The sequence below is a fragment of the Charadrius vociferus genome, unplaced genomic scaffold (genome assembly GCF_000708025.1).
Source record: "Charadrius vociferus isolate BGI_N301 unplaced genomic scaffold, ASM70802v2 scaffold14, whole genome shotgun sequence".
Lineage (NCBI taxonomy): Eukaryota > Metazoa > Chordata > Aves > Charadriiformes > Charadriidae > Charadrius > Charadrius vociferus.
In genome coordinates this window covers 10768570-10788162 of record NW_009648876.1, presented here as the reverse complement: position 1 = coordinate 10788162, position 19593 = coordinate 10768570, and the positions used below count along the sequence as shown (strand labels likewise).

At 41.8% G+C, this 19593-nt stretch overlaps 1 protein-coding gene across 1 annotated transcript in view; it reads left to right on the top strand.

The window, feature by feature from the left end:
- The first annotated feature begins 497 nt into the window (after positions 1 to 497).
- Positions 498 to 19593, top strand: part of POMT2 (protein-O-mannosyltransferase 2) — a 23853-nt gene continuing 4757 nt past the window's right edge. Inside the window, exons 1-14 of the mRNA XM_009886990.1 lie at positions 498 to 557; positions 1347 to 1451; positions 2609 to 2717; positions 3584 to 3692; positions 5362 to 5521; positions 8144 to 8250; positions 9267 to 9349; positions 10429 to 10538; positions 12619 to 12685; positions 13589 to 13661; positions 15121 to 15199; positions 15970 to 16121; positions 17829 to 17920; positions 19020 to 19096. Of these exons, the coding sequence (XP_009885292.1) occupies positions 498 to 557; positions 1347 to 1451; positions 2609 to 2717; positions 3584 to 3692; positions 5362 to 5521; positions 8144 to 8250; positions 9267 to 9349; positions 10429 to 10538; positions 12619 to 12685; positions 13589 to 13661; positions 15121 to 15199; positions 15970 to 16121; positions 17829 to 17920; positions 19020 to 19096 (1383 nt within the window). The remainder of the gene's footprint in view (positions 558 to 1346; positions 1452 to 2608; positions 2718 to 3583; positions 3693 to 5361; positions 5522 to 8143; positions 8251 to 9266; positions 9350 to 10428; positions 10539 to 12618; positions 12686 to 13588; positions 13662 to 15120; positions 15200 to 15969; positions 16122 to 17828; positions 17921 to 19019; positions 19097 to 19593) is intronic.

Below are 19593 nucleotides of genomic sequence, written 5' to 3'. Positions count from 1 at the left end.
CCCGCCCCTGCCTGGCCCGGCTGGGGAGGGCTCCGTGTGCGTTCCAGGCAGGCGGTGGGATGGGATCCTGGCAGCGAGGGCCGGAGGGAAGCGCTGCGCTCTCTGCCCAGCCTGCTCCCGGCCCCTTCTCACCGCCGCTCTCGGGCCGTGTTGTAGAGAGGGGATCCCGGGTCTCGGGGAGGCGGTTTTGGGGGTCTCTGGGTTGCAGGCTGACTTTTTAACATGTTTTAACAAGTCAGAAGGGCAGACTAGAGGTTTTGGAGTGCTAGTGTCAAACTCTTCAAAAAGGGCTCTGCCTAGAATAGCTGAAGTGCCCTCCATGATTTCCTAGTGAATGTAATGCATTGTCTCATATAGGATGTATGGCACTAACCCTCTACATGATGAAAAACACGAGTAAAATGACCTTCCTGGATTTTTTTACTATCTTTAGCATTATAGCAGGCTGTTTGCTGTTTTGTTTTTTTTCCAGTTGGGATGAAACTCATTTTGGGAAGATGGGAAGTTACTACATTAATCGGACCTTCTTCTTTGATGTCCACCCCCCTTTAGGGAAGGTAAACTGCTCTTCTATTACATGTTTTAGAAGCCATGGGAGTGGGCCAACAAGAGGCTTCCCCATCCTTCTGGCTGAAGGGTGTGATGAACACCTTTCCTAACTGTTGTTGGCATCATGGTAATTTGCATTCTCTATCCAGAGCCTCAACTTGCATTTTTTATTCTTTTTGAAAATGCTTTGAATATGGAAAACAAAACAGTGTTGCATGTTGGATATTTGAAAGGCTTGACATTAAAAAATGAACGTGGCACTTAGATGGTTTGGAGGGGATATTTAATAGAAGCCTGTGGTTTAAAGGAACCAAACAGGTCCTGATAGCTTGTGTGTAAATGAGACTTTTACTACAAAGGACCCTGAAAACCTTGACTTGCTATTCTGTAATCAAAGAACTTGTTCTAGCAGCAGTGTGCAGTGTCGATGAAGGTGCACTCCTCCTGCTTCGGAAAGATTATCTTCCTTTCAGTCTGAGTCTCCTTAAACTACAGGAATAGAGAGCTATGGGAGAATCTACAGAGACAGAATTCTCTCTGCTAAATACCACACCTGGTATTTCTCTTGAGCTTCCTTGGAGTCAGCAGACAAAGTCCTTTTGATTCCTTCTGATTTTGCCTTTAGACAAAGGGTAATATGCATGCATGTCAATTCTGTACATAAACTCTTGTTTGGATGATGTGTCTGAATTAAGCAGACTTGGCTCCTATAAAACTCTTACCTGCTGCTGGCTTGGATACTCCTTCCGCCAATGCAATTTCCCTGACCGTTTTTTTTTTTCACCTTTCCTCTTCAGATGCTGATTGGACTTGCTGGCTATCTTAGTGGATATGATGGTACATTTCCTTTCCAAAAGCCAGGGGACAGATATGAGCAGCACAACTACGTGGGAATGAGAGCGGTAAGGCTCTACAGGCTAGTATCAAGCTGGTTAGTGCTCCTGTGCTTTTCAGCGCGTGGTCTTAAGTCACAAGAACATCTATCCTGGATCAGATCAGAGGTCTTTTTAGCCTTGGGCCTTGTCTTTAAGCTCCTTAGAAAAGTGTTAGTGGTTGTATTGTGACTAAGTCTTAATGTCTGGCTGTGAGAGGCCTGGTAAGGTGATTATTGAGGCCAACCCTTGCTGCTAATCAGTGGGACTGCACTCCTGAGTGGGACAGATACCTTGCCTGTTCTGCAAAGGGAACACGGCTCAGCTTGGGCTTCTGCTCGCTCCATTGTGCCTGGCTGCTCTGGTGGAGAGCCAAGGATGTCAAAAAGCCAGAATCATCCACTGCCACCTGCGGTTTGCCAGCACCAGTGACACTGAGCTGAGTAAGCTGATGGAGCGGGGGTGGGGGGGAAATTACTATGTAAAGTGGTATTCTATCTGAAACCCTGGCTACTGCTCTCTAGGAAGACCAAGAGCCATAAAACTGACGGCAGATAACATGGGCCAAAAAAGGAAATAGTGGCCAATTGCTAGTGCCTAGAAAGAAGGATTAAAAACTGGGAAGGCATATTTTCTTGGTTTACTTTCCAGGTCTCCGGTGATTTGCAGTTCTAGATTTCCCTGACCCAAAGGTGGGAGAAGTGCTAGAACGAAACATTGAGGAGAACAAATTTTACTGTGATCCTGCTTTCTTTTGTTTTGATTTCTGTTCTTCCTTTTCCAACTATTCTCAGTCTCACTTGTGTAGGGGAGGTGATACTGGTCTGCTAAAGATGTAAGGTACAGGTATATTTTGTTCTTAGATCTTGTTAAAATAAGTTGAGTATGGTGGGTGTGTAGTGCACCTACTTGACATAACTTTTTATGGGTATCTGATGTAGTCTAGCAAGAGAATGACCAAGTGTTGTTACTGACACCTTTATAGACAGAACAGAGTAAGCAGCTGTTCTTCTGTGAACAATATCTTTTTCATTTGGCTTTTGTCTGATGTTCTTAGTGAGTCAGTTCAGCTACTGCAACACCTCCTGTTGTTGGTAGGTGTGGAATATGAAGGAAGGGAAAGCATGTGGGTGCATGTTCACTGTGGGGAGGGTTGTAACTTCTCCTGTCATATTCTTTTCCTGCAGTTCTGTGCGTTCCTTGGCTCCTGCCTGGTTCCCTTCGCCTACCTCACAGTGTTGGAACTGTCAAAGTCACTGCCAGCAGCCTTACTCACAGCTTTCATCCTTATTTTTGGTAGGTGTTCCTGCTACAGCAAAATTGAACAGGTTAATTGTTCAGAGAATTTAATTTCTGGATTATCATGTGTTACCTAACCAGGGGATATTTGGGTTAATGAGAGAGGTTCCTGAAACCAAAGTAATTCTGCTTTGGATATACGAGGCTTTTTAATTGGTGGTTCCTTTGAGAATTTTACAGCCTTGTTTAGTTCATAGGTGCTTCTGTTAAAACCATAACCATGGTGTTGGACTGCATTTCACCTCAATTTTAAGAATGGTTATAAGATAGATTATCAGGAATGATTTGCCTGCTAGTGAAATACTGATGTCTCCCATATGAATTGTAGAGGTATTTAACAGGCTATTGCATTACTGTGAAAGAGTTCACAGTAAGAAATTAATAAAGTTCCTTGTTGAATTGAGCCAAGTGGAGAAATTACCATTGCAAATGGCGTTACCCAAATTGGGGTGTTGTGAGGACACACAGATATTGACGCATGGAGACTTAAAATATCCAAGTCATATTCATTTTTTATAGGTAACTTCTGAAAGATTACTTCTCCTGTAGCATCCTCTGGCACCATGCTGCTGCCTTAGTAGGTAGATCATTGCTGTCTGTAACGCTCTCCATCTGAGTATGTTAGCAGCACCTCCCAAATGGTGTTTCAGGGATACTGTTGTACTGCCTGGTTTCTGTGAGGGTTTTTTTGTTTGGATTTTTTTTTTTTCATTTGTTACCCAAGTAGAAGTTGAAGTGTTCTGATCTGCTTCTGTTTCTAAAATTTCCCTTGTTCCCCTCGTACGCTGAGGAAACTGGCTTCTTGCCATTTTAGGTTCACTTTGGAACCGCAAGACTTTTTGACATTGTGTGTCTGCTTGCAGATACGGGCTGTATTACTTTGTCGCAATATATTCTGCTGGACCCCATTCTGATGTTCTTCCTTATGGGAGCTGTTCTGAGTATGGTGAAATGTAACAGCTGTGCGGATAGGTAAGCTCAAGATGATAATTTTGTTAAACTATAGGTACTCAACTTTTCAGACAGATAAAGTACTAGGACATGTCTGCCACTTGGTAGTTTGGGTGAATGGCTGAGATGAGATTGTTTCAGGTAATTTGGAGGCGAAAATGGCTCATGGTAGGGGAGAGAAATTTTTTTTAGGAGGGTTTGTGAAACTAAAGAAAAGATATCATGGCTGGGGCAAACCAGGAGAGATATTTTATTAAATAGATTATTTTATCGTGAAAGGAAATTTCAGCAGAAATGTTGTTTATGAAACTGCAAATCTTGAAAATGAAGGTTAAAGCTTTTTAAAGCTTGACAGGAAAGAAAACTGGTATAGGGCGTTGTAGGTCATAGAAGGAGGAATGAAGGATGGTTGGAGCCTGTTCAAGGCTTTGCTCCTTAATGGCAAAAATACTTATTTGTTATCTTGAACCAGTCTGTTTGTCTTCAGGCTGGAGAAACACAGTTTATCTGTGACTCTAATCCTATAAAGACTTATAAAATCCTGCTAAGTGAGGTAAGTAGTGTAATTTGTTGGGTTTAGAGAAATTGGTACGAAAAATTTGAGAGAAATATAGCCAGGATGTTTCTGAATAAAGCAGTTAAGTTGCTCAGGTTATTTGCTGTAGACCCATCCAGAGGGGAACGGTGATTTGTAGGTATTTGGGTATGTCAAAAACCTTCTTTGTGGCTGGGCTATACAGAGTAATTTCATCACAATGCACCCAGAATTCAAAGACAAAAGCTTAGAATACTGTTATACATGAGCAATTTTTGTTTCACGAAGTGTTCAAGTGATCATGTAAGTCTTGGTGTGACTGCAGCAAAAATGGCTAAAATGCAGCCTGTGGTGTCGTGTGGGGCTATCCTCATCTACAACACACATCCCAGGGAGTGCAAGCACTAAGTTACAGGGCAGTGTTTGATCAGCTCTGTGTGCCTTGACCTGAACTTATTTTTCATGTCTTAGAGCTATTCCTGTTTTCAAACTAGTTGATTTTATGCAAATTAAAAGGCAGCTCTAGCTATTGTGTTGCTTAGCGTGTCATTGGGATTTTGTCTAGCCAAAATACAAGCATCAAGGCATCAGAAGTCAGTAGGAAAAGGGTTTTAAATTCTGCTGTAATCTTTTCACATCATTTCGCTGTGGTTCAATTTTAGTTTAGTTCGTAATTTGTTTGCTTTTTGCTGCAGCTTTCGTTTGTGCTTTGGGTAGATGTTTTCCACTATGGCCCTTCTGCTTTAGGAAAAGTAGCTGTTCATTTTCTCCTGTTCTCCCCCATGTCTTAGCTTTCTGAGAGACGTAAGTTTGCATTTTATGGAGCAGAAGTCCGGTTTCCATTTTCAGACCTTCCATGTGTGAGACTTTATTCATGCTAGTGTTTTCACTTATAGCTGGTGTCTATGTTTTCTTCCTTAAAGGGCAGATCTATGGCTTCCCAGGCTTAAATTTTGGGCCCTTCTGTATCAGGGATATCCTTACATCATTCTAAAATTAATGAAAAAAAAATATATTTCTATTCCTCATGGGCTCCTGAGAAGAAAATGGAATGTGATTTTGTGGGGTAGCTAATTTCCTGTTTGTTTTCCTGATCTCGGATGTCTATTCAAGTAGCCATTGTTTATTTACTGACCTGTTCTATCTGTCCTGCAGGCCATTTTCGGCCTCCTGGTGGTTCTGGCTGAGTCTGACTGGCGTGAACCTTGCTGGAGCAATGGGGGTAAAGTTTGTTGGTCTTTTTGTAGTCCTCTTGGTTGGCCTGAACACAATTTATGACCTATGGGACTTGCTGGGGAACCTCAGCCTGTCACTGGTGAGTGTCAAAAACTTTTCTTTACATTAAGGGTTTTTTTGTTTTGTTTTGCTTTCTTTTGCCTTTGTAATTCTCCTAGTTACTGTCAACCATGGAACTAGCCAAACAGTGACACTCTGTCTGCAGCAAACGGGGGCATCTGAGGTGGATGATGATGGTTGAAGATGAAGGTTATAATGGAAAAGCTATTGCGATATGTTTAAAAAAACCCCACATGTGTCAGCAGGATGTAATGTCACAAGAGCACAGCAAGAAGGTTGTTGCTTTTTCTCGAGAGAAACTATTACCTTTCCAGTTGGATGAATTTTATTTCAGTCTAGGTTAAAAATGCTCGTTGGGAATGGCTGTATAATGGCCCAAAGCATGATGTTGTCCAACACTGTTACATGACCTTCTGAGGTGTACGTGCTACCTGGCAGACAGATGTGTCTTGCAGCACCTAGTTTGCATAAGCAGCGCAAGCTCAGGCTCTGCTTCATGAGAGTACAGGGACACAGGCTGCATAGCAGTAGTGTGCTATAGTCCATTGTGAGTCACAGGCATGCTCTGCAACTTGCAGTCTCCGCAGCAAGTCCTAAGGATGATGGCCTGCTCGATTTTACACACATTTAGTTCTTATAAGCTCTAAGAAATTTGCTAGTCTGTTTGGGTGCCCTGTTCTAATATATTGCATTTTATATTTGGGGACTGTGAAATCTAATATTTGGAGAAATACCGTGGTGTACCATTGGCTGTCTTGAAGCCAGCAGGAAAACAAATTCTTCAAGCACATCTTTTAAAAGGTGTTCAGTTTTCCTCTTGTTTCAGCCTCTTCTGAAGCTTGAAAATTCTCTATCTTTCACTTACTGTTTTTGTCCTGTTTGTCTCATAAACAGTGAGGGTCTGGGGGGACTTTTTCTGTTCCTGCTGTGTGATTGGTTTTCTCTGATTAATGCAAATCAATACGGGCTGCAAAGATGCAGTGTTCCAGCTCCAGAGAAGCAGTTCTTGAGCAAAGTCAGTTAATTGCATTTGAAATGGAACAAATCCATCATGTCTAAGCTTTCTGCCAGCAGACAGCTGCACAGTGATTTCATTTGAGCTGCTGGCAGCAAAGGCAGCAAGCCCCTGAGTGTTAGAATATGTAAAGAAATTTACTCCAGAAGGTAGATGCTTTCTGAATAACTAACTATTTGGCAACCTTGCTGCTTGAAGAGGGAAAAAAAAGAAGTGAGTATTAAACCCCTGAAAGCCTGAATAACTTATCTCTGCATTTGTTAGGAAACTACTCATGATTATTTACATGCAAGGTTTTGGGGACTAATTTGATTTCTAGAATTCTCAGCTTATCTTGGTCCACTGTTCTGGTTTGCTTGATATTGTCCTTCATGTGCATTTTCTTTTTTCACTTTGCATTGAAGTCTGTAGTTAAAGAAAACCTTTTCACAAAGGTTGAAGCATAGTGTGGTCATTCTGAACAGGGAACTGGAGATTAGTTCATATGCCTCTCTGCTGCATAAATTTGGTTATGTACCATCAATCAGCATTTTTCCAAGTGCCCAGTGGTGTTCTGCTCAAGTACTTGAGCTGAGCAACTGTTTCCTTTGTTGACTTCAGTAAGTTCTTAGTTTTGTAATGTGTTCAGCTCTTTTTCCATTACTTCTGAAATTTTTGTATCTGTTACTAAGGGACACAGAGGATAATTCGCTTAATGATTTTATGATAGGTACCATGTAAAAAAATACAGAAGATAGCAAGTACATCTGCGTTTGTCTGCTTTGAAGTTAGATTTGGACATTTAGCAAACAATTTTTGATATTTAAGGTGTTTTCTTCTCCCACAGCTGTTTATTACCCACCCTGTATTTTAGATTTCTTACTCTCCTACCAGCCGTGTCAGTAGGATGTGAACATGTAATTGCATCTTGGGCATCTATGTACAAACCACCTTTCCAAGGGATTTAAATAAAACGCTCTGCTTTTTTGCTGAGGCAGCTGGAAACACTAACGGGTTTTGCTGCTGACTTTTTTTGTAACTTCTGTCTGAGGAGCACAACAGAAGTTGTAGTGTGAGAGCATCCTTGCTAAGTGAGCTGGTTCCTGTGAATGCAGCATATCTAGGTTCCCAAGAAGTCCTCGCTGCAGTCATATTTGCATAGGGAGACTTGTTGGGGAGGATTCTTTCTAGTAGTTTGTGCCCTTAGTAGTTTTCATTTTCCCTTTTGCTTAGCTTTGACAGTTAGTGTTCTGGAAGACATCTCCTTGCTGTGATTTTGTGTCAGATGTGTACCGCTCTGATGAACACGTTAAGATCCTTGTTTTCGAAGTATTGTCAATGAGACCTGCCCAACCTCCTTTGCCAGAGTTAGGCATGCCCAACTTTTTTGAAAGTTAAACTCTCCTGTTGCTTGTTTTCGTCTTCTTCCCAAGACCCTGAAATTTCAAGGTACCCCAGCTCAAGCTTTTGAAGATATACAATAACGTCTGCCTAAACTTTTAGCACTCCTTAGGCCTTTTTGAGGTAATTTTGCACCCTGCTGGGCTTGCTTGCGTGGTAGATTTTGCTATAGGACCACTGCTCAGAGATAAAGACTGGAGATGTTCCTGCAGCTGCACTGTTTGATCCAGGTCGTGTTTGTTACAGGTCATGTTTGGGAAACATTTACTGGCTCGTGTACTCTGCCTCATCCTGCTCCCGCTTGCCCTCTACATGGCTATGTTTGCTGTTCATTTTACAGTATTAAATAAAAGGTATTTAATAATATTTTTCTCTAGAAGAAGAATCACTTGTTTTTGCTTTGAATTAAAGACTATTGATTATGAATTTCTCCATTTACAGTGTCAGAAGCACAGCCACAAGCTGTGTCTTTGTTTAATTCCCTTCCCAGACTCCTGCATTGTTTATAGAGAAAAGCTCTGGCCAAGCTGGCAGTGAAACTGAGTTTGAGCTTAAGACTTTCTGAAATGCCAAGCAAGTATCCTAACCAAACCCTGTCTTCTTTTATTTTCCTCCTCTCTTTCCTGGGCCTGAAAATGTCTCAACTCCATTCTTTTTATTTTTGTAATAAAAAAAAAAAAGGCATTGCATTCCTGAAAAATACTTTGGCTGCGATTTAAAAAAAAAAAAAAAAAAAAAAAACAAAAAACAAACACACACCCCCCCCCAAAAAAAAAAAGTCTGAGTGTGCTCCAAGGGAGGACTCTTCCCTGAATGCCTGCAACCAAGAGGTGCTTTTTATGTGGAAAGAGCACAACAGCCAGTAAAATGGCCAAGTAACGTTTTTCCGTATGCCAGCATTAAGAGATGAGGTGACTAAGGATTTCACCATAGAAAAGACTGTAAAATTAAATCTGTTATTTTTCATTTTAAGTCAACTGGTCTTACCACTACCCTCTTAGCAGAAATGAGACTTAAGGAGGCACAGAGAGAGTCTTTATTAGATATAACCTGACAGTGGATCAGTTTATTTGTCATAAGAACACCTCCAAAGATAGTTGATGGTGTTTTGTGCAGTGTCAGTGTGTACATTTCTGTGACCTCAAGTCCTTGCAGCTCTGGACAATTTCTTGCAAGGCTGTCTCTATCTGCTGTGATTCACAACATTAGAGGTGTGTACATCTAACGGAACTGCAGTCACTCTTCTCCTGATGCCATGTCTGGTTTTATCTTTTTCCTTCTGTAAAAACAATTTGGTAATGCATGACAGAGCTTTCTCTGCCTGTTTTGCCAGACTTTGAATTGTCACATTCTTTGCTCTCTTTTGTAGTGGTCCTGGGGATGGTTTCTTCAGTTCAGCATTTCAGTCCCAGCTGATCGGGAACAATCTTCATAATGTCTCCATTCCAGAGCGTGAGTGTCCAAAGGAATAAACCACTTTGGGTGTTGTCAATGTACGTGGGAGTTTAAATAAAAACAGCATCTCCTGTGAGTCGGTGCAGGATAGTGCAGGTTATGCCGTCATGGTCAGATCCGTGCTGTTCCACTGTGCAGTTTTATATATTGACAGAAAAGAAAAAGGCTGAAAATAACACCATGTGTAGTGCAAGGTCCCTAGCTGTTTCATCATATTTCTTCTGAGGGATTTGACAGTTTTGTGTGCATGCATCTTTGTATTTTTTGGCCTTTATGTTGCTTGAGACAACAAAAAGAGATTTGTCCCGTTCACCTCAGGTCTATTAGGTGTTCAGATGTGGGATCTGTTTCCAGAATGTGTGTAAATGAAAACTATAAATTTCTTTGTGACACAGCGTGCCCTTGGTTCAGCTGTGTTGTGTTCAAGCACGCATGTGAATTTAGGGGAAAGATGGCTCTGTGGTCATTCCCTAATCCTCAGGTTGGCTAGGGACTACCAAGCCTTTAATGTGGTTTAGCTTTCAAATTACTTCAGCTTTTCTCTGGCTGTTCTGTGCTCCAGAGCTGCTACTGGAAGAGCATCAAGTCCTCTCCTACTTGTGTTTGGAGTCTGCAAAGGAAGGTATCTGAAGCCAGGGTATCAGCTCCCCTGTCTGATAGCTGAGCTTGCCTCCCTTCCTGCTTGTATTGCTGTGAGGGTTGGGTGATGGAGTGCTTCAAAACAGTCACATGCTTTTCACACTTGATCATGTTTTAATTTGACCGTATACTCTTACGGAAAGCTATCTCAAACCTCTCATTATTGAAATTACATACAAAAGAACAAGCACTTCTGTTTATGTTAAAAGTAGGTGGGAGAATTTTAAATGTTTCAGCCAAATGTTATGTAACAGTTTTACTGAATCGTGGTTGGGGATGGAAGCTAGGCTTGCAATGAGCCGTGTGGAGTAATGTGTCAAACAGGAAATGAGCTTTCATCTAAACAAAGCAGGAGAATGCATATCTAATTGGAGCACTGCAGACTAGCTGGGGGAGATATGCCTTATCCCTTTTTTTCCACCTTCCTTCCCGTGTAGACTTGGCGTACGGGTCTGTGGTCACAATGAAGAACCTTCGGATGGCAGGGGGATACCTTCACTCCCACTGGCACCTCTACCCGGAAGGCGTTGGGGCTCGCCAGCAGCAGGTTAGTGTACGGTGGTAGTACTGCCTCTGACTACAACCACGGAGTCGCTCCCATTGCACTTAGCATTAGGTGCTGTGGTGACAGCAGCTATGTATTTACTCGGCATCTGTTACCCTCTCAGTGCCACAGCTGTGCACTTGGCTTGCAAGTCTGAGTAAGAAGGATGCTTGAAGAGAGCCTGCCACGCTGCACCAGAGAGGTGACTTAACAGCAGGATGGTTTCACTGTAGTAGCAAGACCACCCTCCATGGATGGAGGCCAAGAGGACTTAAGAATAACTTTCCATAATGAAGTGCTGTTGTTACCTCAAGGAAGGCTGTAAAACTTTTGTTTAAAACAAATACACTACTGTATCTTATAGGTTTCATTGCTGTGTTTTAAAAGCAACAGAATAGGGCTGCTGCGTGTTGTTTTCCTTCCTGCCACTGGCCTCTGTGACTTTACATGAATTACTCTCCTTTTGTGCCTTGCTTTCCTCATCTGTCACCAAAGAATTTGTAAGGCTTTGCTCATTAAATTAGATATCTGTACATTCATAAGCTAGCCATAATTAGACTATCTGAACTCTCTAAGGGCTTCTGATTAAATGATTAAGCAATAAATCAAAATAAAAATCAGAAATCATGTAACTATCGCTAATTAAATAGTACAAAAATTAAGTGAATTTTTTATTTTTGTCCATCATCATCAAGCTTCATAAATCTTTGCAGCTTCTGCAGCTTTTCCAAGATGTATTTTGCAGTTTGCATGTTCGTGTCTAAAAATTGTTCTGAGCTCCTTCAAAGAAAGTTGCCAGAGAAAAACAAGTGTTTGTTTTGTAACTCCTTTCAGTCTCCGTGGTGAGGAAGAAGTTTTCAGAAATGAAAACTTTTTCTCAATCTTCTTTTCCTGCTGTGCTTCCCAACCAAAAATTCTAATACTCTCATGTGACATTGATGTTTATTACCGTAGATGCAGATGTCATAACAAAACTGACTCAAGGATAGGCAAAATTCAAGTGCAGAGCATGCGTTATGACACTAAAAGCAGGGAAGGGGGATTTGGAGAGGACGCTGGTGGGAGTTTCCTTGAGGGTAAGTGGGAAAGGGTGGAGATTACTCCCCTGTGCTCCCTGCTCCGGAGATAGGACAAGGGTAGGGGGCTGGGACAGTTTGGGGGCTGTGGAGACGGGAAGGGAATTTAGAACTTGAAGGAGATTTAGGGAGGAAAAGACAGGCAGTGATCTCTGCCTCCTCCTTTCACTCCTCTCCTGATGATATAGCCTCAAAGTATCCACACCCAGCTCTCCCTTTTCCCCCCACCTTCAGACACTACTGTATGTTCTGCCTCTCACCCACCCACCGGGCCATCTGCTTCCACCTGAGTGGGAGGCACTGGTCTAGGGTCCCACAAGCAGGGCTTCCTGCTGCTGGAAGAGGAGAGCAAGCAAAGTGGGCACAGTTCCTCATGCTGCTTGGGAAGGTTGCCCTCGGGAGCAGCACCCTGGGGCCAGATGGTCTCCCCTGCCCGTGATAACAGTAGGAGCAGTTACTCTGCATGAGTCTGAGCAGGCCGGTAAGGATTAGCTGGGTAGCATGTGCGGCTTTAAAGTTGATCCCTGAATCCTTCTTACTTTGCCTGGATCTTTTAGCAGAAGTATTATGGTTGTCACAGGCAGCTTGTTGTCATAAATCTCTGCCACTGACGCCTGTCTGTGAAGCCAGTGCTGTGCCCATCTCCTGGTTCTGGTACTGGTCAGTGATTATTAAAAAAGTTCAGGTTTGGATATCCTATTGTAGAAGGAGCCTCTGAAGTAGGCATCCTCTCCTCCTCCTGAAGCTTGAGAGGAGGTCAAGCTGTATGGTTGGAGGCTGTTACTTGTTGCATGTGAACTGCCATTAAGTGTAGTGCTCGTGAGTGTATGGGCTATACACTGAATAAAAGGTGCCATCTGGATAAGGAGTGGCCAGTAACTGACTATCATAAAAGTCATCCTAGGGTTATTGGTGCATTTATTGGGGCTTCAATTTGCTGGCAAATGTGCGTCTGCTATCACCAGCTTTTTTCTTGTTTGGTAAAATACCTTATCCTGTGCTTTCAGGTCACTGCCTACTTACATAAAGATTTGAATAACCTGTGGATTATAAAGAAACATGATTCAGATACAGGTAACAAATATCAGTAAAGTGCCTTTAATAACTTCTGCTTCTGATTTTCACTTAAATATTCTGAGTTCCCTCCAGGGCAAAGTATCCTTCATGGATATGAGGGGGAGAGGAGGAAGAACAAGGGGAATCTGGCTCCATCTTGATTAGCACTGTTTGTGTCTACTGTGTTTTTTGTTTTTCTCCAGATTATACAGCTGAAGTAAATAAGCTTTTCTCAGCTGAAGGTCGCATTGACAACTTTTCAGCTAGGTAGGGCTGCAAATAACAGAGAGGAAATTATTCTGAACTCAGTATTTTGTGGAATTTATTATTGTGGCTATAGGTCCTGGCAGAGTTGGGTCCTGGTATGTTCTGATACATTGTGTTCAGCTGATTTGCATGGATGTTTGCTTGGGACAAGATAAGAGTACTGAACGTGAAGATCTACGATTTGTACATACATCTGTTGTTTTAGAATATCATACAGTTTAGCTGAGACATGTTTGGTGTGGCAGAGTTTCCTTTCTTCACGTGCAGCACATGTATGTAAAAATTGACAAGAATTGTCTAAACCACAAAAAAATCAGATAACCTAGATATAACAAAATTATGATCAGTGTTGCAAGAGTCATTTTATAGTTCATGAAATAAAAACGTAAAATAAATATATGGTTTTGGTGTTCAGTTATCCTGACCAGGCATCCTCCTTATTTAAGGGCAGCGTGTGCTGCTTGGGGCCGTGTTCTTTAGAGTAGCCCTCAGGGCTGGTCTTTAAACTAGAGCAGTGGTTTACACTAGGCTTAGGGTTGACACAAATTAGTCTGCCTTGTATTGTCTGCTTGAGGCATGAGCCTTCCCAGGAAACTTTCTAAGACCCTGATATGTTTGTCAGTGCATTGATATGATTAATTTGCCTTCCTTCAGCAGATCTGTCACACCCCTCGAGCCCTGTGGAGTTTGTGAGGCACGGAGATATTATTCGTCTGGAACATAAAGAGTAAGGATGATTTTTAGGATTCCAAGATTGAACAGAATTGGTGGGAGATTTCTCCTGCTGGAGACGACATAGTTAGGCCAGCACAAGCAGGCTGTGTGACAGAGGTATCTGTATATCTGCATTTCCAGTGTGGAGTTTTTTTCATTGGAAATACCTACCCAAGGAGCAGAGGGCTTTGTTCATCTGTGTGAGGTGCAATATTAAGGGTAACTCCTTTGCAAAGAAGCAGTTTCAAAGCCCTCATTCTGTTGCTTGTCCCCACTCTCCGAGTTTTCTAGACAAATAGTGTGGGTTTTTGTCAGTGTACTCCAAGTGTTCTGTTCCTGTGTGCACAGGCAGTATCCACTTGCCGAAGTTCTCAACAGCACTGAGACCACAACAGTGAAATCCTTTTAACAAAAATGTCAGCTGGTGCCTTCCCCTCTCTGTACGGAACACCCGAGAGGGAGCAGGGGAACCCTAGTGACTTGATATTTAATTTTCATCTGGTCTAATGTCACTGTGTCACAATGCTCAGTGCTGTCACAGCTTTGATTTCTTAACAGAAGCTCTAAACTTGTGAGCCTGGAAATCATGTCATATTGCATTCAATATTGCGTGTTCACAAATCATTGCTTAGGTTTCCGAAGTGATTTTAAGATTTTAAAAAAAAAAAAGTGCCTTGAATTTTGGGGTTTACTGCCAAATATATGATAATGAAGGTGATAAAAGCTTGATTAGGCAATGCTGGTTAGGTCTTTTATTAAGTCTCTGGAATGGGAAACTGTGGTGCTGCAGGAAAAGTCCGGCAGGTGGCTCCCGTCTCCTTGCGTGCGAACCACATCCAGTGTGGGCAGAGGGTTTCTGTGCAGATAAGGCCGGGCTGGATGCAGCTGTATTGTTGGCGGGGGTGGTTCATTATCGAAGTGGTTTTATTAAGGACTGACCAGGTTATGGCCAGGTTTTTCTGGTTGCCCCAGTTAGCAGTCTCTGCTAGGGCAGGAGGCTGTTTGCACCGTGAACAACTGGTGCCAATGAGGGCCACTGATCTTGCCCTCAGTAAACCTGTGCCTCACTAAATGGTACGATCTTTCCCCTCTAAAGCAAAACTGGTAACCAGGAGAGGTCAGGATCTTGCTTTGCTTGTTGCAAGAGCAGGACTGTTAGTCCCAGCATTAAAAATACAAACCCAAAACCAACAATGTATTTTCTACTTGGAGGTGGTGGATTGTAGCTTGAAGGTTGGATTTATTCATGCTGTCCTCCTTTCCTGGCACTGCCCAGTGTGGTGTAAGCTCAGAGTTGTGCGGTAGGAAGCGGCAGTTTCACTCTGTGGCCTCCATTGCTCCTGCCCTGCCCTTGGTTGGAATTGCATGGTCAAAACGCTGGCAGCTCTCTGAATGGCCCAGAGCAAAGTTCTTCTCACAAATTGACTGAGACATAAAAACAAAGCAAGGTTTGACTTTTAATTTCATTTCAGAACTTCTAGAAATCTTCACAGTCACCAGCATGAGGCTCCCCTGACAAGGAAGCATTTTCAGGTCACTGGCTATGGAATAGTAAGTGAATGGCAAGATAAAACAAAAGCTCCTTCTTTTGGGTAGAGTTCATACCATGCCAAGGGGATTTATTCTTGCTTTTCTAGTTTGTTAGCCAAGGTGATAGATGTGCATCTACCATACTGGAGGAAAAACTGATTTAGTATGAAATAGCTTATCTCATATTTAAGGTCTATTTAATGTGAACACAGACAAGAGAATAACTTAAGCTTTTACTGCCAGTCTAACTTTGGCAGCATTCAACTCCAGAAATGCCAAACTGAGCAACCTTGAAGTTGCTCTGACAAGTATTATTTTATGTATTTGGCCTTGTCACATAGACAAGTGCCTTTTGTTGACAGAATGATGACAGAATTTTGAATTACGAAAATGAAATCTGCTTTGAGGGCTGAATTTCCAAATGCAAGGGGCTGTTGCCTAAACCCTTTTTGTGAAGCGGCCAATTTACCCCCATTTAAAATGTAACTCTGAGCCACAGTCAAGTATGAATTGGAAGCAAAAATATGTAAGGTTGGCAAGATAAAAATGTATTTGTGAGTAGTTGTTTGTATCTAGAATCATCTCTTCCTGATGGGGAATCTCTTCTGTGAAGTCTGAGTGAGGGTTACCTGGGCTCCTTTGTTTACCTTTGCCATCATTAGAGCTTCAGAAGTTTCTGTTTGCAGTGCTTCAATCCTGTATGTCTTCTAGTTGGATTTTTGGGGGTTGTTTTTGCTTTTTGTGTTTTGTTTTTGTTGTTTTTTTCCTCCTATGGTATGTTTGCATGATAGAACGGCACAGGAGACTCCAATGATTTCTGGCGGATTGAAGTGGTTGGCAGAAAGGCTGGGAAGCTCATCAAAGTCCTGCGGAGTCAAGTCCGGCTAACCCATGTGGCCACAGGGTGTATATTGGGCTCTTCTGGAAAGACTCTACCAAAATGGTAAATAGCTTGTAATCCCCCTCCACCTCTGCAAGGCCTTGAGCTGACATGTTCCTTTGCTCAATGATACTTTTAAACTAAGCAATAACCACATTTCCTCCATTTCTTGATCTTTGAAAGAATCAAAAAGTAACTAGCAGGTACTAAAAATATAACCGGGGGGAAGATCTGGGTTAGGGTTTTGCAGTCTGCTACAGTGAAGATATGCAGCTCTGAAAAATAATATCCCTTACTAAGAGATCCAAAAGTGGCATGGGCAAAGATCTTGTCATCTGTTGAGTCCCGGAGGGGATGACAGACGTGTTCTTCAAGGCCCATTTTATCCTCGGGATTCACAAAAATTGCTAGAATCTGGAGAAGTTCATGCTGTTCTGTACCAAAATCCTCCAAATTCCTTTTTATTGATATGAATTTCTTTTGTGCTTGGAAGACCTTCTGCCATTTTTGCATGCGGCATCTGAAGCAAGGGCAACAGTAACAAGCTGCTGTTAGCAGGGGTTGTGATTTAATATGTGCTTGGATTATATATCTTCGTCATCAAAATGAGGTATATGCAGAGAGATCCAGACTAATGCCAAGCAAGCTGCTGTATCTGCAAAGCTGTACTGTGTGGGATGCTAGCATGGATCCTGAAGCAGCAGGCTGTGCGGTCATGTTGCTTCTGTTTCCCGAGCAGCCTCCGTTAATGCCAGCTTAGGTTTCCCATCACTGTGTTATGTTAAAAAGGGCTTCTAAGGAATCCTGTGGATGCTGAATCATAGTGAGCACAGGCAGATACCTCTGGTGACTGCCTGGTCAGGAATGTCAGTGCCATTTAGAGTTTAAAACAGTAAAAATAGGCTCATGGGTAAATAATATGATTGCTTTAAAAAACATAAAAATCGCTGCCTCTGTCAACAGGATTCCAGAAAGGGGGTATATAATCTTTTTTTCCCTAACACAAACTTTCCCTGTGAATGGAAGTTATTGCCACAAAATATTGATGACATTAAGAGCTCAGGGCAAAAAATACTTGTTAACTGCAAATAAGGATGGTTAGAGTATATTGGATTTTTATAATTTTTTTTAGGAATTTGAAAGGGAGCAATCGCTGTCCTTCAGAGAATTAAGTGGTGATTAATTAATGGAATTAATTAATTAGTGGAGTTAAGTCTGCTAAGTGGTGATTGATAGAAAAATCCTTATTAATCTGTCACATTACAGCAGGGTTTTATGTACTTTCTCCTGAAGTGTTTGATGTGACCTGTTAGAAATAGGATGACAGAGTAAATGAACAGTTGGTGGAATCCTCTAAAGTCTTCCTTTTGTTTCTGTAATACAGTTCCTGTAGGCATGGATAGACTTAAATTAACGATAGTGAGAGAATGTAAAGGTTGACTTCAAGTAGTTTCTAGTTGTCAACATGCATCATCTTCAAAAATCCCACTGCTTATGCGTGGACCTACGTTTTTTAGTCTAGATGCCCCAAGTTAGAAATGTGGTTCAAATATTCAGTAGAATTTTTATGTTGGCTGCCTTGCAGATCTGTTTTGGTTTCTACATGGCGCTTAAAGCATGTAAGAGTGTGTAAGAATGCAGCTGCTGGGTTGAGTGGTGTGGTAGGTGTTATGGGGAGGTATAAAGCTAAATGGGGAAAAAAATCAGTCATGAATGGGAAATAGAGTGATCTTTTGCAGGGTGGTGGCTAACTGTTTTGCTGTTTCTCAGGGGTTGGGAACAAGTGGAAGTCACCTGCACACCATACCTGAAGGAGAGTCCCAATTCCCTCTGGAACTTTGAAGATCACATTAACCCAAAGTGTAAGTCATTTATTTCCTTTCCCTTTGAGAAGGCATCTTGGCTTGCTGTTAAAGGAAGGGATGAGCTATCGGATAGCAAGAACTGCCATTCAGTGTTTGGAATTTGTGTATTCTTTCCTGACTGAAGCACGAACTTGCTGAACTTGGGCCAGTTGGTCAGAAATGCATAGCCTTTTTCTGCTTCGCTGTTTGTACTGTAATCTGGTGGTAATGCTTCAAGGGTAGGGGAAGTATAAAGACTTTTTTAAGGATTTTGAGAGCTTTATGAGTAACAAAAGCGTGAAGTTCTGTAGGCAGTGCAGTACAGGCTGTTATTTTTAACATCATTTGTTTAATTGGGAATTATTGTCATTGATATGAGTGTGTCATATATAGTTTAATGATTTTCTTAAAAAGCTAGGATCCACCCTGTTCTGGTGTATTTTTTTCCTTCTCTTACCGAGGGCACGCTAAATAATGGCTTTGCGGTACCATCAAGAAATGAATAGAAGTGTGAGAGAGAACTAAGTTTGCCAATAATGACAGATGGGCCTTGCAGCCTCATCCAGGAGTTAGATGTGTGTCACAGCCTCATTTGGCCTCAATTATTCCATACAATTTTCATCCCATGAAATGCAGGTAACTTGGGCTGAGTTGTGAGTTATTAAAAAAGCTAGTGTTCTTCATCCTCGGAGCGACTGTATGCAAACCAAAGGAGAGGAATCCTGGGCCATTGACTTGGTAGAATTCCCACTTCTGTTGTAATGCATTTTACATTCCCACACTCAAGGCTCATTTACAGATAAACAGCAGCCTATGAGCAATATGTCTCTAATTTGCGTTAGAAATACAGATCTGTTTATTTCATGGACTTATAGCTATTTCTCTTGCTCCTGGAAGTAAAGGAGGAAATCTAGGAATACATCAGTTATGAAATTCACTGGGGGATACTTCTGACTGCAAGCCACTGTGTTTAGAATATGAATGAATTGCGTAGGGAATTAAAAGAGGAGCTAGAAGCAGATTTGTCATAGGAGGATAGAGTTTAGTTTATTGTGAGAGAGGCAAATGAAAGTAAATCATACAGACTTCTAATCTATTTTTCTCTCTTTTTCTAAAGTGCCCAATATCAGCCTGGATGTTTTGAAGCCGTCCTTTGCAGAAATTCTGCTAGAATCCCACATGGTTATGATCCGGGTAGGATATCATTGATTCTAGATGATAATTTTCTTCTTGCTTTCTCTTGCATCAAAAAGAAATAGCATTTTCTGAGATATCTGGGTGATGGCTGCAAGGGAAGGCAGAATTTACATGCCTCAGCAACCTCCTTGAATTTATACGTAGGAAAAGGGGTGGTCTTGCAGCTAAATCTTCCAAAGATTTGGAAGCCTTGGGCTTGATGCCTGGCTGTGCTGTTGGTGTTATCTAGCTACAGCCTAATTATGTAATCCCTCCACTGCTTAAATTTGGCCCTGTAAAGGGGAGTTGGAAATTTTCCCTACCCTACTGGAAGGTTTTAAAGTTAAGTTAATATTAGTAAGGCAGTTAATTAGCTAAATGGACACATAGGAGAACAACAAATGGTTGGATTGAAGATGGAAAACTTCTAGTTCTTTAAAAGTTCATCAAGATGCTGTGTTTTCTGCTTTCTGCTTTCCTCTTCCCTATTTATCCCTGAATATAAAAAAAAAGAG